The following is a 19,774-nucleotide window of genomic DNA, read 5'->3' as shown; positions in this document are numbered from 1 at the left end:
CAGTGGCCTCCCCACAGCCCCGCCTGGCCGCCTAGCCCCTTGGAGTCAGAGCAGGGCCCAGCCTAGCTTTTCACTTAAATGAGTGGAGAACACCAGCCTTGAGCCTCACAGTTTTATTTTTTCCTCATTATCCATCCTTTCAGCACCAGTAAAGGAAAAAAAAAACACCTCTCTTTTCAAAATATTTTATCAGGTGTAAAGATTGTTTTTCTTCTAGGGAAGAATCGTCTGGATATATATTTGATAATGTTCTTACCAAAACCTCAGGTGTGCTTACCATATAAAACCCCTAATGTCCCATGAGGATACAATACAGAAAAAAATACAGAAATTAAAAAAGTCTTTTTTTCTTTTTTAAAACAGTATTTCTAAATCTCAGCAAGTTAATACAATAGTTAAAAAGCATCAAGATTAATATCCATACTTAAAACTCAAGGTGGTCTGGACAAATGAAATGACCGTTTTCTTCCAAAGTTGACCCCTGCCTCCTGCCTTCTCTGGAGGAGGCTGGGCCCGGGGCAGGTGCAGGGCCTTGGGGATTTGGGTGACCCCTGGTCCGTCCTTCCCAGGCCTAGATGCCACAGAAACATCTGAGATATTTCTTTTCTTTCTTTTTTAAAAATCGAAATGGAAAAGTCTGGCTTGTACATAGACCCGGGGGTGCACAGGCTTGATGAAACTCGTGGCTGGGTGATGGCGGCCTCAGTGCTGAGGCCCTGCCAGAGGGCAGTGCGAGGGGAGAGGGGAGCCAGGCCAGCTCTGCTCTGGACACTAGGCAGGCTGGGCAGAGGCGACCTTGTTAGGACAGGAAATGACTGAGGCACAGGGAGGTATGACTTGCCTAAGGCCGCCCTGTGAGTAGGGAGAGAAGCATGGCCCCCTGTGCCTTGGCTCCTCCCCAGCTGCCCTGGGAGGCAGGCGGCCCCTCTGAAGGATGAAAGCTGTGCTGGAGTCGCTCTGCTTCAGGAGCCCTGGCCCTGCTTCCGCTGCTGTCCTGGGCACACAGCTGACCCGCAGCCTAGGGGCCTCGGCTCAGGCCCAGACATCTAGGCATCACATCTGCCCTGTTGAGCTCCACCTGTGAGCAGATTCCTGGCTGCTCCTGGGATTGGAGACCTCTGATCCAGTGAAGCCTAGCCAGGGCCTCAAGAGCCACAGCCTTGGAGGAGGGGTGCAGCAGAGAGCCCAAGGAGGACTACACCCTAGATGGTGAGCAGCCCCTCCTGGCTTGACTTGGGGGGTGGGACTGGGGGCCTGCCCAGGGAAGTGCTCCAAGCAGTGAGGCCCTCAGCTCAGCTGCTGCCCCAGGCAGGGGCATTCAGACCAACCAGTGCCACTGTGAGTGTGGCTCTCAGGAGTGTCTTACTCCAGCGCAGGCCTGGCCTCTGGCCTTGGCCCCCTCTTGGTCCCTCTTGCAGCTCAGTGGGTGACAAGGCACAGCATCAGCTTATTGGCACCAGGAGGCTCCTGGCAGCATGGTCCTGGTGTGTCCCCAGCCTCGTTGGGCAGAACTGGCCTCGAGCCAGGCGGGCACATGGGTTGGGGCGCTGTGAAGAGGGGAGACCATTGGGAGTTGTCAGTAACAGCTCCCAGAGTTGAAGGGGCCTCGCACCTGGAAGCAGACAAAACCCTCCCTGCGTGACTCTGGGGGGCGTCCCCAGGTGAGTTTAAAAAGGCCAGTGGGCAGAGGCAGTGCTGCCGTGGGATGAGGAGCTGTGGGCTTCACCTGCAGGCTCTGCCATGCTGTGCGCGTGTGCCTGGGGCTGGCCCTGGTCACATGGTGGCAGAGTGGATGCCAGCCAGTATCACTCCCTGCCTGGGGCGAGCAGTGGCCATTGGCCTTGCCACCCCCGGCCTGCACGCTGGTGAGGGGACAGGCTGCTCTGTGCCTTGGCTTCCAGCCCCTTTGTCCAGGGCCCCCAGATCGGGTTGCTGTTGAGGATTGGCCTGGGAGGCCAGAGCCGCAGCCCCACCCAGAGGCAGGTGGACGGTTCCTGAGCTCAGCCAGCACGTGGATGGGGACAGTCCCCAGGAAAAGATTGGTCCCAAACCAGAAGGGTGTCCGGAGGGGAGACAGGATCAGGCAGAAAGAGGATGTGTTGGTTTTGACAGAAGAGAAGCTACAAATCTATCATTTTCAAAACCAGAAGTTCCCCTCCCCCCTAATGCCGTGAGTTGCCCTTTTTCCTGTAAAAAAGTGATGCTCTTTCCTTGGATTCCCGTCTATGGCTCCATTGCCCAGATTGGAGTCTCCAAGGGAGGCTCCAGGCTCTGCTGTGCCTGTCTTAGGAAAAGCAGCATTCTCCCTCGTGGCTTGCAGACCCTTTAAAGTGAAGGGTTGTTTTTGTTCTTAACTTTTTTGATTTTCTTTAAAATGTAATCGCCCTTGAATGCAAGACCCTGGGGAAGAGCCCGGGCTCGCTGGTAACTGGACACAGCCCTCACGGTCCCTGCTCATGAGCTGTCCAGGCTGGAGGTGGCGAGCCGGCGGCCGTGTGTCCAGGAATGCTTCTTTGGCTGGTTCTGATTGTGTTTGGAGTTTGGCCTTGGGTGAGGCCCGAGTGAGGGGTCTGTGGCTACAGCGTGGCACATGGCATGCGGGCAGCGTGCATGCGAGGGTGCAGGCATGCGAGACAACATGGCAGCAGACAAAAATAATGAACCCTGGACGAAGCTTGAAAAGAGATACAAAGAGTACAGAAACCCGGTTCTCATACTAACCCACGGGTTACAAACTAGGTTGTGCTGTAGATTTGTAGAAAATAACAATTTGAAAGAATGGCACTGGTTGGGCAGCCAGGACTCCCAAGCCCGGCCTGACTCCTGTTCATGGCAAGTGCCCAGAGGTGCTGGGCAGCGCTGGTTCCAGCTCACCCAGGACTGGCTGCAGCTCTCCCAGGCCCCTGCCCGCCTCCCCCAGCACGGGTGGTGCTCGCTGAAGGGACATGGCCAGGGAGGGACTGCGGCTCAGAGGGCTGGCGGAGGCCCTGCTGCTCGTGATGACTTGGCCCATTTATGCCTCCTCCTCCCCCGCAGATACCATCAGTCGCATGGCCACCGGGAGGTGGTCTGTCAGGCCCGACAGCTGGGTGATGAAACTGAATTCTTCTACCTCCTGGGCGGGGGGAAGGAGAAACATCCCAGTTAGACCCAAAGGGCATCCTGTAAAGGAGAGGCCTGGCCCAGACCTTCCTGAAGGCAGAGGGGTGGGAGGATCCATGGGCCCCAAAGGCCTCCTGGATGGGCACGTCCCATTTCTAGAGGAGAGCTCAGTGCTGCCAAGGGGTGCAGGGCTAGGGTCCCCTATGCCCAGCCCAGCCCAGCCCAGACTCACGGCCTTCCAGTCTGGGCACAGCCCCTCCTCCCCGTGCAGCATGTAGTCAATGCGCCTGCCGTTGCCCTTCAGCAGCTCTTTGCGTCCCTTCTGGCCTCCCCCAGGGCTCTTGCTGCTGGGGAAGGCGAGGTACTCGCGACGACCTTCCTCGCTCTCCAGGACCCTGCTCACACAGAAGGCACAGGAAGGCAAGGTGAGCCCTGCCCCCACTGCGGTCCAGGTCCTGAGTGTGGAGCTGCGTTCTGCCCGCAAGTCAGACCAAACCCCTGCATTTAAGATCTGTCTTCCCTGTGAGCCCCAAAAGGGACTGGGATGGACAGAGACCGCACCTGAGTCTTGAGTTCCTGACCGACCTGGGCCACTCCAGAATCTGCCTGGGAGCGTCCCGTGTCCACCATAGGCTGGCAGCACTCTCTTTCCCTTTCTGAACTAGAACGTTGGCACCACCCGGAGCCTGTGACCAAGCTGGGGACAGAACTGCCCAGCCCCTCTCCAGGATGGTTTCTGCTCTGAGCTAAGAGTGTCCTGTTTTGGGGAACTTGATCTTTGCAGTGAGCCTCAGGGACCTTCCTCTTCTGGAAGTCCCCAGGCCTCCCATGACTCTTGTTTCAGGTCAGCAGGGGGCCAGGGGAGCCAGGAGACAACCAGACCCCATCCCAGGACTGGACTGCTGTGTCGGTCAGTCCCTGAGTGGTTTTGCCATCAAGCCTCTGAGCCTCCACTGTCCCTCCTAACACAAGAATGATGACTGTGGCCCCAGAACACTTTGGGGACCAGGTGTGTGAAGAAAGGAATAAGGTAGGATGCAGCTGTCGCCCCATTTCTCAGTGGAAGGAAACTGATAGGGATGCGTATGTGTTGGTCAAGGATCTACAGGGAGGGCAGGGCGCTCAGGTGGAATGTTACGCCCTGAGTCCGGGTCTTCTGACTCCTTGACTGCCATCTGCTTCCTGCCAGGTTTCCTCCAGAGCCTGAAGATCAGTGGTAAGGAGCCTTCAAGGAACACCCCATCTCAGAGGGCAGATGCAGGCCAATGTTGGGAGTGAGAGGTGCAGCCACTGAGAGACACTACACAGGCCTGCCTGCCCGGCTAACGCCTGGACAAATGGACAGGGCACCTGGACAGGCACAGCCAGCAAACATGGATTTCTGCAGGGTCTTTATCAGCCTTGAGATAAATAACACTAATGACATGCAGAACGTAGTCATATCTCAGAAATATAATCCATTACTGTCCTTTGCCTTTGATAATTAATTCCAGCATCAATGATCTAAGAGTTACTGATAGTCATTTTTAAATCATCATCTCATAAAAAGATAATTTTCTCGGCATAGGATGATGTTTCAAATTTAGTCTATAATTAATTGGCTCAAATGAGCTGCAAGGAGCCATTGCCGTGGCTCTGTGCAGTCTCAGGATGTGAATTATAAATTGGCTCTGCTGCTGGCCTCTCAACTGTGTCCTTTTTGGAAGTCTCGGGTTCAAGAATGCAGTTTGGCTGGGATGGAACGGTCTCTACTTTGAAAAGGACAGGCTTGTCTTATCTCTGTTCGTGTTTTTATTTGCCTAATGGGTGGCTACCAGCTGCCGGGCTCCTGCAGCAGATGCCATCCCCAGGGCTCTTCGGCAGGAGTGTCTGCAGCGCTTGGCCTCGCCCTCGGAGATTCTGGTCTTTTTTCCTGTGCCCAAGGCAGGCTGGGGCTCAGGGCAGGTCAAGCTCTGGTAGAGTGGACCCGGACTCTGGGTGCTGGTGTAGGAAACACCACCTCGAGGCCCCAGGCCTACTCGGAGGCTTCTTCTTGGTAAGGATACCCCTGGGGCATGAGGTCCACCACAGCCTCCGCCCACCCCCAGCTTGCCTCCCTGCGGCTCTCACAGGCGTCGTCCCATGGGGCTGTGCGCTCTTATCTGCCCGCAGAGCCCATCTCTCCACACCTGTTTCTGGGTTGGTGCTCATCCCAGACCTGAGAGCTGCCTGGATCTGCCTACCCTGCCTGACCACAGCAGCATGGGTGCTGGGTGCTTACTTTTGCAGATTGTCAGGGGTGCACACTTCCTCGTCGTAGAGACCGTCCTTGTCCAATAGGGTACCTGGGGACAAGGGGGTGAGAGTGGTCACTGCGGGCAGGGCCCAGCCAGCCTCAAGGAGGGCTGCCTCCCTGGGGCAGTAGGGTTAGGCCAGGGCTTCTGTGGGCTGGGCAGCTGAGTGCCCCCCTTCTCCCCAGCAGTGAGGTCTTGGGGGCAGGTCTCTCCGGGAAGCCCATGGGGTATCAGGCCTCGGCAGTGCCCCTCCCCTGCCCCAGTCCCCCTCCCCTCCCCCCCAGAGCCCGTGCCCAGCCCCAGCTCACCGATTGCCCATGGCTTCTCCTCCCCAGGCCCCAGGCGGCAGGGGTCCTTGTAACGTGTAAACAGGGAGTGCTGCTGCTCCAGCTTGTCGTCTGTGCGGGGAGGGAGGGAGTGCTGAGGAGCTCCGGGTGTCTGGCCTGTCCTGGAGGGCCACCTGCCCCTGGTTCCAGTCTGACCAGAGTCACCAGGTCCCTGTCCCTCAGGTAACTGCCTCTGGGTGGGGTTTGTGTCCCCAGACAGATGGATCTGTGGTTCATCTGTCACTGGGTTTCTGTGTCCTTGAGAATGCCCCCTTTAACAGCCCTCAGAATTGTGCCTGGTGGGACTTTCCTGGTGGTCCAGTGGTTAAGACTCCACGCTCCCAATGCAGGGGGCCCGGGTTCAATCCCGGATCAGGGAACTAGATCCTGCATGCCACAACTAAAAGCGCCCGTGTGCCACAACTAAAAAAAAGATCCTGCACGCGGCAACAAAGATCCCGTGTGCCGCAACTAAGACCCGGCACAGCCAAATAAATAAATGTTTAAAAAAAAAAGAATTGTGCCTGGTACAAAGTAAGAGCTGAATACAGACTTGGTGAGTATCATTAGCTAACCCCATTAGTCTGGGTTTCAGAGGCTCCCAGCCTTCCCTGCCAGAGGTTCATCTGTGGGGCATCTCTTTGTCTCCAGCAAGGTGGCCTCTGAGCTATTTAGGGAGATCAAGGCCTCTTATTCTAGGAATTCTCGGGGGCAGAGAAATCATAGTCTTGCTAAATGTCCCACCCCCATGCTCTGGAGGAGCAGGAAGTTACTTGAGCTGCCTGACCCCGTTCTTTCCAGCTGCGACTGGAACCCACGCCTCCCCGAGTGGCCGACCCTAATGGTGAGGAGCACGCCTCACCAGAGGAGCAGTTGTCAAAGTTAAAATCTCCGCAGACGACGTCAAACGCCACCAGCTCCTCGGGGTTGGCTGCGCTGGACGAGGAGGTAGATTTTCGGAAATCAGCCAGCCAGTCCTGAAGCATGTTCAGCTGCTCACACCGAATGTCACTGTCCTCTGTGCGGCAGAACCACAGAGAGATGATGCAGCTGCTGCCAGGCCCCAGCCAGGCCAATCCCAACACTCTGAGGGGACATTCCCCACCCGCTGAAGCTTGGGCCCCTGGACCCTACCTGGCAGGGCGTGCAGGTGTGTGCAGGAGATGTACCCGACAATTCTTTGGTCGTGAGGTGTATTTCCTACCTGCACCTGTAGGGGAGGAAGCAAGGTGTTGGTGATGAGGCCTATGAGTTATCACTTCTCTGAGCACAAGGGGACACTGGCGACTCCTGCCCCCAGCCAGGTCAAACTCTCAGAAGCCCAGCTCTGTCGACTCCTGGCTAGACTGGGGCCCTGGGAAGAACAGCACATGTCCTGCTTCTAGGAACTTCTGCTCCAGTGTGGGAGGCAGATGCATGAAGAAGTACCAGCCTGTGGCATGGTGAGTGCCACCGACAATTCAGGCACGGTTTTACAGGAGAGAGATGCAGAAATTGCTCCCCACACCCCTGCTGTCTCCTGGTGACCAGAAGGGCCACATGGATGACCCTGAAGTGCCAGCCCCTTGGTTCTTTGTCCACTCCTGCCTGGTGGCTCTTTCCTCCTCCGCTTGGTCACACCCTGGACCTGATCATGGCTTGGAGCCCATTCCTGTGAAATCTGAATTAGGCTCCCCTCTGGGATGTGGTGCAGCCACAAAGCCCACCACCCTCGTCCACTGTGAGAAGCCTTGGACCTTGCCTTCGGCTCTGTCTTCCCAGTCTCTGCCTCTCTGGCTTCATGAGCAGTCATTTTAACTGCTTTTTGATTGTGGTCCCCTGTTAGTCCCCAGATCTGGGATGACAGCTGTGGCCGGTGTCTCCATGGCACCTATGTCATGGCTGGCCCCAGGCACCCCATGGCCTCCATCCTGAGCCCAGTCCTCCTTCCTCCACAGGGGCTTCTTCACGCTCTACTCTCCCCAACCTCGGTCCTTGCCTGCTGCTCACCTCCTTCACTGGAGACAGCATACCTGGCAGGTGGAGTGGGGCCGAGGGCTCCTCCCTGACTCCCTGCCCAATTGCAGGTTACCCTGGCAGACTGTTTCCACGGGTTGGCATAATGAAAACGAGCAACTCAGTTGTACAGCACAGACAACTCGGCCCCCAGTGGTGAGCCTGGTGCAAGCCTGAGCCCTTGTCGGGCTGTGGTCGGGGAGGGGAGGGTTGGCAACCTAGCCTGCGGGTTCTCAGGCCCTCTGCTGGAGGCTGTGACAGGAGAGTCCCTCCTGGCGTGCTCCCCAGACCATTCTCGGGTGCCCTTCCCAGAGGCCTCTGGTTGAATCCACATCCTCTTCCTCTCTGGGCTTTCCTCCCATCTGAGCCTCAGCTGTCTTCCCCATATTTCACTAATCTATTCCAGACTGGGTTTCGTATGATGTTGAGACCCTGGACCTCGGGAAGTCTCCAGGGAGGGTGACTGTAGAGGCCAGTTCTTGGCTGAGGTGCATGCAGCAGCAGCGCGGGTGCCCCTGGCCTCTGCTGAGCATAGCTCTGCCCATCCTCCAGCTAACAGTGGCCTGGACTCATCATGGGCCCTCTGCTCTGAGAGCCTCGGGAGGCTTCCATCCTTCTTTCTGCTGCTGAAGTCAGGTTGGTATTATTCTCCTCCATGAGGTCTTTCTCGTCATCGAACACCCTTAGCTTTCTACAGCTCTTCATCCCCTTTCCCAGCCTGGATAGATGCACATCTTTCCTTTTCCAGTGCCCAGGCAGATGAATGTCTGATTACTTGATAATGGGCCTGGATTTGGGGCTGTTTGTAAGCTCATATGTTCACCATTCACTTCTTGCCCATATTCCAGGCCCAGACCTTTGCCCAATGGTACCCCCACCCCTGGAATCCCTTGGAAATTACACACCATTGGTTCCCCCTGTTGCAAAAACACAACACAGCTTTAAAACCACAGTGCCCCCGGAGGCCACACGATGGTGCTGTCTGCATCCTCAGGCCAGGAGTCTGTTCCCTCCTCTATAATAATATTCACGCTGTGAGCACCATGCCTAGCGCTTCACGGATGCGGCTTTACTAGAGCCTTACAACAACTATGAGGATTATACTAAAATTACACCATCCGTGGCCGGGGTCATGAGGCTCTGGTGGCTGAGGCCGGTTCGAATCTGATGCTCAAATCTGACGTTCTTGGCTCATGCCCATTCCTCCCCCTGCTCTACACTGCTTTCTGAGCTCCTGGTGACTGAGCCACGCTTTTCAACAGCTGCCCATTTGAGGCTTTTAGTGCATAAGCCCCTCACTCGCTCAGCACTTCATGTCACCTGCCTGTGCTGAATCCTGGGTGGGGACGGAGACAAGTGCAGGGAGGCACCACTCGGCCCTGCTGCTGAGGAGAACCTGCCCGGAGGGAAGACACGCAGAACGAGGTATGTCAGCCCCCCGCCCTCTTCCTTCCATCAGTCCTGTGAGCTCCCCAAGATCCACTTTATTATGTGCTGGAACCTAACTGATTCCCGGGGCTTGAGTCCTCGGGAGCCACAGAGGCTCGTGTTTCTCTTGCAAAAAACAATCACTCTGAGAGGTTGTGCCTTTAGTCCTGGTGGACAAAGACTGTCAATAGAGCAGGGCCCAGAATCAGGCTCTGTCAACGCCTGAGGCAGAAGCCAGTCCATTCCCTCCCTCCTTTCTCCGGGCGTCTCGGTAGCGGGAAAGCACACTTTCCTCGAGGACGAGGAGCTCTGCAGAGTAAACGGGAAGGCAGGGCTGGACGGGGAGCCCCGGGTGAAGGGAGCAGCCCGGCTAGCACGTTTCCAGCCCCTGGGCCCTTCTGGGGCTGGCCTGGCTCCTGAGACCTCGCTTATTTCACTCTTCCACGGAGAGAAAGAGCCACACTCTCGCCAACAGAGATGAGCTGGGTCTGCTGTGCCGGGCACAACAGCTCTGCTCGAGTTCTGTCTGACGGGAGAGGCGGGCAGCAAGACATCTGGGGCCAGGGCTGAGGAACCCCCGAGGGAAAGCTGGCTTGTGCTGGACGCCGCTGAGGAGAGCTCCACTGAGGTGGGGCAGCCAAGACAAGGGGCATCGGCACGTGGAGGCCCCTCAGGGTGCTGCTGGAGCAGAGCCCAGGGAGGTTGGAGGGGCCCAGGTGAAGGCTGACTTCTCCCTGATGCAGCAGGAAGAGGGTAAAAGGAGTCAGACTTGGGACATGAGGAGGACAGGTTAGAAATGGGAGGACAGCCCAAAACATCTGGGTGGATGCAGAGGAATGGTGGCCTGGGCAGTGATCTTGCAGCTGGAGATATGGGGTGGACCCAGAGGTATCTGGAAAGTGAAAGTGGGAGCCCGGGTAGATTGACTGGGCTCAGGGCAAGAGAGTCCTCAGCAAGTGCGGAAATGGAGGCTGTGGAGCCACTTCCCCGGGCAGGTGCCTGGGGCCGGCTGGCCATGGTGTAACAGCTTGGAAATGAAGAGGGCTGCCAAGTGGGGCCACCTGCTCTGGGGGCTGCCAACCCCCAGCTCAGGCTGAGAGCTGGACAGAATGCAGCAGACATGGTGCTGCCAGATCTGCCAAGGTGGGGAGAGAAGTTGCAAACTGAGTTTCATGTGAAATTGCTTGATTTTTAAATGTTGGCCAACACAAGAAATTTTTTAATGGTGTGGACCAAATTAAACACATCTGAAGACTAGTTTTAGATCCAGGAGGTAGAGGGCTCTTCAGCATTTAAAGGATGGGCAGGCGACAAGGAGCCTGGAAGGAACAGCCAGAGAGGTAGGAGGTGGGAGGGAAGCCCGTGTCGGAGGGGCTGTCCCAAGGAGACTTGTGACCCTGGTGGGCATGATAGTTGGGGTGCCAGGCTGAGGAAAGAGAGGAGGAGGGGGCATGTGGGCTGGGGGAAGGCTTGAAGGGGCCCTGGCCTTTGAGCGGTCTGTAGTAGAGCAGGCGGGAGGGAGAGGGTGCGTTCCCTCCCACCCACAAACTGACATGTCCCTTCCTTCCCCAGAAGGTCACTCCGGCTGCTGAGACAGAACACTGACAAATCATATGCCAAAATGGGGAGGTTGGTCTCCTGTAAGAGGAGTGCCTTCAATTTCAGCATCTCAGGAGAGCCAGGGACCACAGATCTGCGCCGGCTGAGCCACACAAGAGCCTGAGCGATGGGAGGGGAGTTCTGGGCGTTGGGGTGTGGCCCTGGCTCCGGCAGGCTCCATGTGGACCATCCGCCGGGCCCTCGCTCCTGGTAGGAGCTTGACTGACAGGTGGCACTTCCCTGGACAGGCTGAGCACAGTCAGAGCTGAGGCCTGGGCATGAGTGCCTCACCACGCTGGGCCTCCACAGTAGCCGCACCAGCCCCCTCCGTTCACGGAACCCCTTCTGGGAGAACTGAGAAGTCTTGAGGGGAATACAGAGAAGATCCGCACCCGAAGCAGCTGCCGCCTCTGGGGGCGGAAAGCCCCGTTCTGTAGCAGCTGGCCAAACGGTGCTTCGGAAAACTCTGGAAGCACCAAGAGCAGCTTTTGGATGGGGAGCAGAAAGTCAACACGCTGAGCGTGTCAGGCTCAGAAGAAGATAAATGCGTAATGACCAAATTACCATGGTCTAAAAGCTCTCCCAATTGCATCCAAATTAGCAGAAATAATTATGATTCACTTTAATTAGTGACTGTGGAAGTGAAGCCTCGGGCTGGTGGGCAGAGGGCCTGGTGTGGCAGCTGCGTGACAGCCAGGAGGAAGAGGGCATGCTGGCCAGTGAGCCTGGTGGCCTGAGGCAGCGGGTGTGGTAACGCCCAGGGCCTGAGAGGCCTGCCTGCAAGCCTACCGCCATTTGTCTGCAATGATTCAGAGAAGGGGCTCCCTGCCTCCACCGCCTACCACCTTCACCACCGGCACCGTGGGAACCTCCCAGGCCTCGCCGCTCCCGTGCCGCTTCCCACCTTGTGAGTAGGCTCTGCGTTGCCCCCGCTTTACAGATGGGGGAATGGTGGCTCAGAGATCTGAGGAACTTGCCTGAGATCACCCAGCCTGGAGCCTCGGCTCCTGTCCATGCATTATTTCCCTTGTCCCTGAGCTGGGGGTCCCCCGGTTCCACTCCATGAAAGGTCTTGTCTGCCCCATGCCCTCCAAGAGAGCGAGGACCCTGGCTGCAGCCTGCCTCCCCCCATGGCTCTGGGCCCTGCTGGCTGAGGCCTCCTACCTTGAGATACAGAGCTCCCTTCGAGGCCAGGCTGTCGGAGGACCGCCCGTTGGGGTAACAGTGATAGGCCACGTCCATGATGGGGTAGCGGCTGGCAAAGAAGAGGCCGCTGTTGAGACACTTGAAGCTGCAGCAGCCATGGCAGCCGTAGACTCCGACATCATAGAGGATGTACTCGAAGTAGCCGTGCAGCTGGTCTTTCAACTTGGCGGCCGCCCGCTTGTCAAACACCTCCTGCAGGCATAGGAAGTCCAGGTTGGCAGGAAAGAAGGCTGAGACCTCGTGGTCAAAGGCCTCGTCCGGGTGGCGCCTCCTGCGCACGGCTGCCTTCTTCGCCACCGAGGACTTGTACGGGAGCTTGCTGTTGGCGCCCGGCTCCCCACCGCCGCCGTCAGCCCCGGCCCGCGCCTTCACCAGTGACTCCCTGGAGGCTGAGGGGCTGCCCAGGCTCCCCGAGTCCCCATCCCGCTGACTCTGGTTGGGCGTCTGGCCCTGTGGGCCCCCACCAGCCCCGTTCCTGGCCTGGCCCCCAGAAGGGGGGTCGACGGCTTCAGGGGGCCGGCCCCCCTCGTCGCCACTGATGCGCACGATGCAGGCGTCCTCAAGGCTGCCACCTTCAGCTGGGTCCCCGGAGGCCAGGCCATTGGCAGCCTCGTCGCTAGGGTGACGCCCACCGTATTCCACAGAGGCCGTCCTCTTAATGCTCCCAGGGACGGCCCGGGCCACGCCATCACTGCCCTGCGGTGACACCAGGCTGCTGAAGCTGGCCGCGCTGATGGAGGTGTTGGTGGGTGAGTCGATGTAGATTTTGATCTGGGGCCTACTGGCCCCATTGCGGATTCTCTGGCCGATTTCTTTGGCCCGGGCTTGGGTGTTGAAAACGTTGTTGAGCCTAGCCAGCGAGTCTGGGAGGAGGCAGAGGTTGGCAGTGGCGAAGCAGAAGCTTTTGCCAGGACCTGTACCCTTCCATTCACTGTGCAGGGCCGCCCCGCTGGCTGGGCCCTTGTCCTCCAGCCGGGAGTAGACGTAGGGCCGGCGGGCCGACTGCAGGGTGGACCAGAGGAGGAACCCAAGGAGCGCAAAGGGCAGCGAGGCGACCAGGAGGGCCAGGTAGACGGGCGTGAAGAGCACGGTGCAGAGCAGCTGGAGGTAGCACGGGTCATCCGCCCGCTGGCGCTTCTCGTAGGTGGTAGGTATGAAGGAGGCCAGGAGCCGGTCCGCCAGCCAGTAGCATGGGAAGATGAGGGCCCAGGACACGGCGTGCAGGGCGGACAGACAGCTGTTGGGAAAGGGGGTCGTGTACAAAACCATTGCAGCTCAGTGGGCGCCGCAGCCGGCCCTACTACATGATGTCCCTGGCGGTGCAGGCACTTTCCTGGGCGGGGCGGGCGAGTGGGGGGCGGCCGGAGGAGGGTCACGTGCTGGTGAGACACCACTGTGGATGGTCAGCGGCACATGTCGGCCAGCCAGTCATGGTTCCCCTCAGTGGGCCATGCTGGGCCACCAAAGGCTGCTGGAGAACCTGCAAGACAGAAAGTGAGGGGTCTTTTATTCATCTTTAGGGGGCCAGGTCGGATGCTGGGGTCGTTGCCCTGCTCACCCCACTCCTGCCTCCTCTGACATGAGCAGGACTGTTCTGAGGACCAGGCCGGAGCTGGCAGGCTCACGTGGGGCGTTTGGGACCAGGAGCGGGCCTGGCATGCTGCATTTGCCTGTGTGTTTGGCTCTCTTCAAGGAAACTGCCTGGTGACCTGACTGCCTCTAGCTGACCCTTTTTTTTTTTTTTGGCTGCACTGTGTGGCTTGTGGGATCTTAGTTCCCTGACCAGGGATCGAACCTGGGCCCCTGGCATTGGACGCTCAGAGTCCTAACCACTGGACCACCAGAGAATTCCCTAGCTGACCATTTTGACTTTGTAAGCTAATTGCTTGGAAACTGGCCCAGGATTTGAGGAGCACAGTTTGTGGGCATGTAGGGCATGGCGGGTCCTAGAGGATGCCTGGGCCTGACACTGGCCTGGAGCAGCCTGAAGCCCGTCAGGAGCCAGGGGTGTGTTTAGAACAGGCGAGGGGTAAGCCTGAGAGGAGCCGCAGACACAGCCTCCTGTCACTGAATGCCAAAAAGGGGCCAGGGGGTGCTGGGGTAGAGGGCAGCGTGGCTGGCGGGGCCCCGGAGGGGAGAGTCCCTCCACAACCAGGCTCTCACTGTGCCCCAGCCTGCAGCATCAGACTGTCTCTGCCATCCCACTCCTGCTGAGCCCCAGCAGAAAGTGCCTGACGAGGACCCAGGCACTGTGTGGGCCTTCTGAAGTTCTAGAATAATCAGAGTTACCCAGTTACAGGGGACCCTGATGGTCCCTGTGACCTTTGAAGAAGCTCCCTGGAGCTTTGAGGGTCTGGCCCAAGCTTCTCCCCTAAGCCCCCCCGCCACACAGCCCCAGGGCCCAGCTGAGGCTCACAGCTGCCAGAATGAGTCCACTCCGGGTCCCCACCCTAGCCCGTGCGGGAGCTGCCATGGGTCTCAGAGCAGGCCCAGGGCCCCCGCCGGGAGAGGCCGCAGGTGCATTCATTGTACTGAACGTAGGATCAATAAAGACAAGGGTCTGGACTATTTACCCAGCCTCCAGGGACCAAGGGTGATCATTCTGTGGTGCAGCTGGTATAAACATAACGCAGAGTTTTTATGACCAGATCAGCTGGGGGACTCATTTCCTGTTGATGTCTCACGGGCCCAGCCCTGCTTCTGCCATGGCACCTTGGGGGTCTGTGTCCACAGGGCCATCTGTCCTGGCCCCACACCCTCTCTTCCTCCTGCCTTCCTGGTCACCTCAGCCGGGACCTGGGTACCATCTGGACTCTGCCTTCCCTCAGTCCTCACATCCTATCAGTCCCTCCTGCCCACCCAAGCCCCCGTGGAGCCCCTGTGCTGGTCCAGGACTGCATCACATGTCACCCACTTTCCCGGCCTCTTCCCCATCAGGCCATCCTCCACACGATGGCTGGAGAGACTCTGTTTAATCTGATCACATCACAGACGCCTCAGCCCCACTGAGGCCTTGCTCAGCACTTATTGGGCGTTGCGTCTCCCCAGCCAGGCCCACCCATGTCTGCAGCCCCAGCCCTCTTTGTGTTCACCTCCCAGTCTCCGGATGTGGTTTCCTGTCCACGCCTTGCTATTTTCTCTGCCCTCGTCTAGCTCACCCTTCTTCTTCTAAGACTCAGCTTAGAAATCACCTCCTCAGACAAGCCCTTTTGTCCCCCTTGCCAGGTGGCTTAGGTTCCTTCTCTGGGGGCTCCCGTCCCCCTTGGGCATGGCCTGATCTCTGCAATTCTAGATCATAAATGCTCATGGGGTGAGGCTACCTCCCTGCAGAACTGGGGGCTTCTTGGAAGAAGGAGCTGCACTGAGGGCGCCGGGGTTCCCCGGGCTGCACCAGCAGCGGGATCTCAGGAAATGGGTGAGTGAACCTTGGTCGATCTGCCTCACGGTGTAAGGAGGGGGAGTTTCAGTCACCCAGTCGCACTACTGCTGCCACCATCTGATGTCGGGGTGTGGTGCTCAACCTGGAACAGAGCTTAATGTCGGAAGATGAACTTAAGCCGGTGGCTGTGTCTGGTTCTGAAGAATGTGTTTCACAAAGATTTTACTTTCTTCAGAGGAAATCACTTTGAAGCAAACACAGGAAGGTTACGTTTCGAAGCAGGTGTGTCTACTCAGACCACAGCCATCTGACCAGGAGCCCCTCACTCAGGTATGAGCAACAAGGCTCACTGGTGGTGAGGCCAGAGAGCCGGCCCCAGTATCTTCCCTGCCACATGCTGTCCTGGAGCCTCAGACTCAGCCAGTGGCCTTCACCACCTCCCCCATACCCAGCCCGAATCCTGGCCTCTGAGGGCCAGACCCCGGGTCGGGGATGTCCTAACCCTGATGGCTTTGGTCCTGTGATGGGCTCTTTCAAGGGCCCTGTGAACTCAGGCCGGACTGGTGGGCTCGGGCCCCAAGACCAATTTCATAATGACAGTGGCTGAAATTGGAGGACTTGCTGCAAGTGTGCTGACCCTCTGTGCCATGATCTCCTCTAACCCCACAGCAGAGCTGTGTCACCTCTGTGGCTCAGGGCTCGCAGCTCAGGCTAGGAGGGGCTGGTGGCTACCCAGGGAGGCCACACCTGCCATCTGACATACTCACTTGTTCTTTCTTTAAATCCCAGCAGTTTCATTTGAGTTTAACCTGGAGTTGGGGTGACAGCCCCCTCGCACTCCCACGTAGCCTGATGGGTTTGCCTTCCCCTCTCCCACGGCATACCGAGTGTACACCTACAGGAGCCAGCTGGCTCCAGGCTGGCTGCAGCAAGAGCTGCAAGAGAGGACGCAGCCGCCTGAACCATCTGGGCCCCCAGGAAGAGCCTGCAGGTCCTGTCCCTGTGGGGTGGGGTGTCTGGAGCTGCCCCAGCTGCCAGGAGCACCTGCGGTTGGTACCAAGGTGTTTGGGGTTGGGGTCCAGGCCAGAATGGGGAGCCCTGGATGTCGCCCCAGTGTCAAAGAACAGACCCCCTCCCACGTCTCCCTCCCCTTTCCTCTTCTCTGTAGTCTGAGGTCATCAGCCCAGCCCCTGAGCTGCCCTGCCCCACCCGGCACCGTTCCCCTGTGCTCAGTCTCAGGCCACAGGCCCCAGACCCGCAGTCTGCACTGCGGTCCAGAGGAGCTTCCGAAACAATCCGATTAGACTCTTTCTGCCTTTGGTGGTCTCATTGTTTCGGGGGACGAAGTCCAGTCTCCCAGTCTCTGTCTAGGGTCCTCTGTGTTCCTGCCCTCACTGGCCTCTTTCCCCACCCAGCCTCCACCTGGGCTCCTCCACCACCTCTGATGCCCACTGCTGTCTGACCTCCAGGCCCCTGCCGGGCTCTCTGCCTGAGACTCCTTTCCTGCCTTGTCTCCTATCAGCTCCTCCTTAACTCTTCAGGGCCCAGCTGATATGCCGCCTCCTGGCGGGGTGGGATGGGGGGGCAGGAGGGGTCTTCTTTGACCCACCCAGGGCTGCCTGTGACCCCCAAACCCTCTCCATGCTGTGCTGTCATCCTGGCAGGAACTGGAGTGGTTTAACATCTGGATCCCACAAACGGAACTCCATCAGGACTGTCTGGCTGAGCTCAGGGCGGGCCTGAGGAAGGGATGGGCCCTGCTGTGTCCAGGCTGAGAGGCTGGGAAGGTGGAGCGGGTGGGGCTGTCTGCCCTACAAGGAGCACTGTCACACTGTGTTAGGAGTCAGGCGTGGCCGAGCCCTGGCTGTGATGACAGCTCTGGAGAAAGGATTTGGGAGGAAAGGAGAGCGTCTGTTCTGTTCACGCCTTGCTGCCCTCCAAGCAGAACTGGCCTGTGTTCCGTGGGGTGGCCATAGCTCCGTTATGGGTCAGAGGTAAATGCAGCCTCACTTCATAAAAGGCTTCCTGAGATAAATCCTTAAACCTTCGGTTGTGTGTGGCTCATCCCCAACACTGGCTGATCAGGGTTAGGATCTGCTGGGACAGGGCTATTGGTTGGTGGTGAGTGTCCCTCTTCAGCTGCCCTGGGTCCTCCTCACTTCTGCTGTGGCCCCAGAAACCCTTTTCGGCAAGTTCCCTCCCCAGCCCTGACTGCAGTGGTAGGTGTGACTTTTCTGCCTTCCCTGGGCTGGTCGTAGGAATGTTTTTTGTCCCCATTCAGGCATCGATGGATTTGAGGGGGCTGGCAGCCCAGAGGGCCGATGGGCAGCGGTGGCCATCACGGCGGTTCTCCGAGATGTGGTAGATCCGAGCACCTCAGTCCTTCCTGCCTGCCATCCTGGCCCTTCACGACTCTCCTACGTCCCCTGTCCAGAACCCCTCCACCCGCCTCTCCTTCCACGGTGCCCTGGACATAAGGAGCCTCAGGTGCTGCCCACATGCCCTGCTGCCACGTGCAGTCCCTGCATCCACGCACAGAAGCTGCTGACACAGTTGACACAAAAGGGATTGCTACCAATGGAGCTGGTTTCTAAAGCTCTGTGGGTAATTATTTTGTCTCAGTGAAATGAAAGGAGGGTAAACAAACAACAATACATTAATTAGTCTGATCTACACTTTCTCCACGAAAGAGGAGAGCAAAGTTAAACATTGGAGGCTGGCAGATTTTCAGAGAACCCGAGAGTCCTCGGAGGGCTGGCAGGGCAGGATGTGGTGCACAGGCACCCAGCCTGCGCCCCCAGTCCCAGCCCTTTCTCTCGCCTGGCCTGGCCCGGGTTCTGTCTCCCAGGGAGGAACACCTGCCTCTCCTCCCCGCTGCAGTTCTCTGCTTCCGTGTCCTGGGGTTGGTACCTTTGCCAAGCAAAGTCCACCATGGGCATTTCTGGTGGGGCTGACAGGTCTCTCAAAGGCCCTGTGTGCTGAGCGATTGCCAGTCACCCCTGCAGGCAGGATTGCTCTCTCAGGTTCCTATTTTAAAGCCGACCATCACCCTCGGGCTTATCCCTATTGTGAATCCTGGTGTGTGGCTTCTAGGGTTGCTTGGGATGACCTCTGCCCCAATACCATCGTTTCCAGAACTGGCCTGGAGTCCCAGACACCCTCAGGTCCTGGGCTCAGGAGTGGGGGTCTACAGAGTGCCCAAGAGAGGGCTCCCAGGACTCAAACACTCTGTTCTAGAAGCAGAGACCACAGCCTCACTCCCTCACCCCCGGCTGCATTGCTCAATGCTCAGCATGGGCTCAAAGGTCAGGCTGACCTGAATGAAACCCTGGCACTGGAGTCAGGCTCACTGAGCCTCTGTCTCATCACGGGAGTAACAGTACCTGCCTCCCAGGACTATCACGAGGATTAAAGGGGGCCAGGCCACTAACATGGCTGGCCCTGTTTCCTTCCCTACCTCCCCCTCTCCTTGCAGGGCCTCCCTGACCACCCCTCCCCTGAGGCTGGCCCTGTGTGCCCTGTTTGTTCTCCCCGACCTGTAAACTCAGTGGAGTTTGCAGACAGGACCAGCTGGTTCTGTGTGCTGTTCTGGGGCAGCCTGAGCCTGCCCGCTGTATTTCTAGGCCCCGGACTGACCTGCAGAGCCCTCAGATTCTCAGAGATGCCTCCACACCTTAGGTCGGAGCCGCTGGCCTTCACTAACTTGTTCCTCCCCCTGCGGCGAGGACTGGACTGGGTCTGATTGCGACAAGGAGACCGGGCTGTGGAGCCAGGATGGACAGAGGAGCAGAGAGCTCCACAGTTTGAAGATGGGAGAGGAAGAGGCGGCTGGTCAGGTCCTGGACAGCACCTGGGAGGTCACAGGCCCAGCCACTCCCAGACAGGCAATGCCTGGGCCATTGAGAGCAAGCTCATACCGCAGTTGCTTCTGCAGGTTACTGATGATCTGTGGTGACCCGTCAACACGGAGACCCCTGTTTGCTAACCTGTGACCACAGCATGAGAAGTGGGGACTCGGACTGATCAAAGTCACTGTCCTCAGAGCTCTGGGGCTGGCTAATCTGCCCTCCCCTGGGAGGGCATCCTCAGGAACAGGGCCTGGCCAGGCCTGGTCCTGTTTGAGTGAAGATGGCAGGGTAGAGAGATGGGTCCCCAACAACCCTTGTGGGCGAGCTGCAATGGACAGGATCTCTGCTACTGGATGCCAAATAACACTGGCACTGAGACGCCATCCCACTTCCATCTCCCTGGGAAGTGGACCTGGCATGTGTGCTGATCCCCAAGATGAGCTGCACAGAGGCCCAAAGGGTCCTAGGGGTGCTGACTTTGAATTTAAATTTCTCCTGCAGCATGAAAGTGAGTAAGCCAGACCAGTTCTACTGGCGAAGGCAAGCCCTGGCCCCTCTGAGGAAGCCCACACCATCTTTTGGGATCTCTAAGCCTTACTTTGGGAACTTCTGGGAATC

At 58.1% G+C, this 19,774-nt stretch overlaps 1 protein-coding gene and 1 non-coding gene across 5 annotated transcripts in view; both read right to left on the bottom strand.

The window, feature by feature from the left end:
- Positions 1–98: 98 nt before the first annotated feature.
- Positions 99–19,774, bottom strand: part of SMPD3 (sphingomyelin phosphodiesterase 3) — an 81,962-nt gene continuing 62,286 nt past the window's right edge. For 2 of the 4 annotated variants that reach the window (XM_033434231.2, XM_049703981.1), the window contains 6 exons: positions 11,888–13,409; positions 6,836–6,911; positions 6,564–6,719; positions 5,684–5,773; positions 5,363–5,426; positions 99–3,497 (listed from right to left, as the gene is read on the bottom strand). In XM_033434231.2, coding sequence (XP_033290122.1) covers positions 3,014–3,497; positions 5,363–5,426; positions 5,684–5,773; positions 6,564–6,719; positions 6,836–6,911; positions 11,888–13,198 — 2,181 coding nt within the window. In that variant the 5' untranslated portion in view covers positions 13,199–13,409 and the 3' untranslated portion in view covers positions 99–3,013. The remainder of the gene's footprint in view (positions 3,498–5,362; positions 5,427–5,683; positions 5,774–6,563; positions 6,720–6,835; positions 6,912–11,887; positions 13,410–19,774) is intronic. The other 2 variants (XM_033434233.2, XM_049703982.1) reach the window with 2 other exon arrangements.
- Positions 13,704–13,776, bottom strand: TRNAW-CCA (transfer RNA tryptophan (anticodon CCA)). Its single transcript has one exon. It is a non-coding gene; the product is annotated as a tRNA-Trp (tRNA).

This window comes from Orcinus orca, chromosome 20, assembly GCF_937001465.1.
Source record: "Orcinus orca chromosome 20, mOrcOrc1.1, whole genome shotgun sequence".
Classification (NCBI taxonomy): domain Eukaryota; kingdom Metazoa; phylum Chordata; class Mammalia; order Artiodactyla; family Delphinidae; genus Orcinus; species Orcinus orca.
This window is presented reverse-complemented; position numbering and strand designations above follow the sequence as displayed.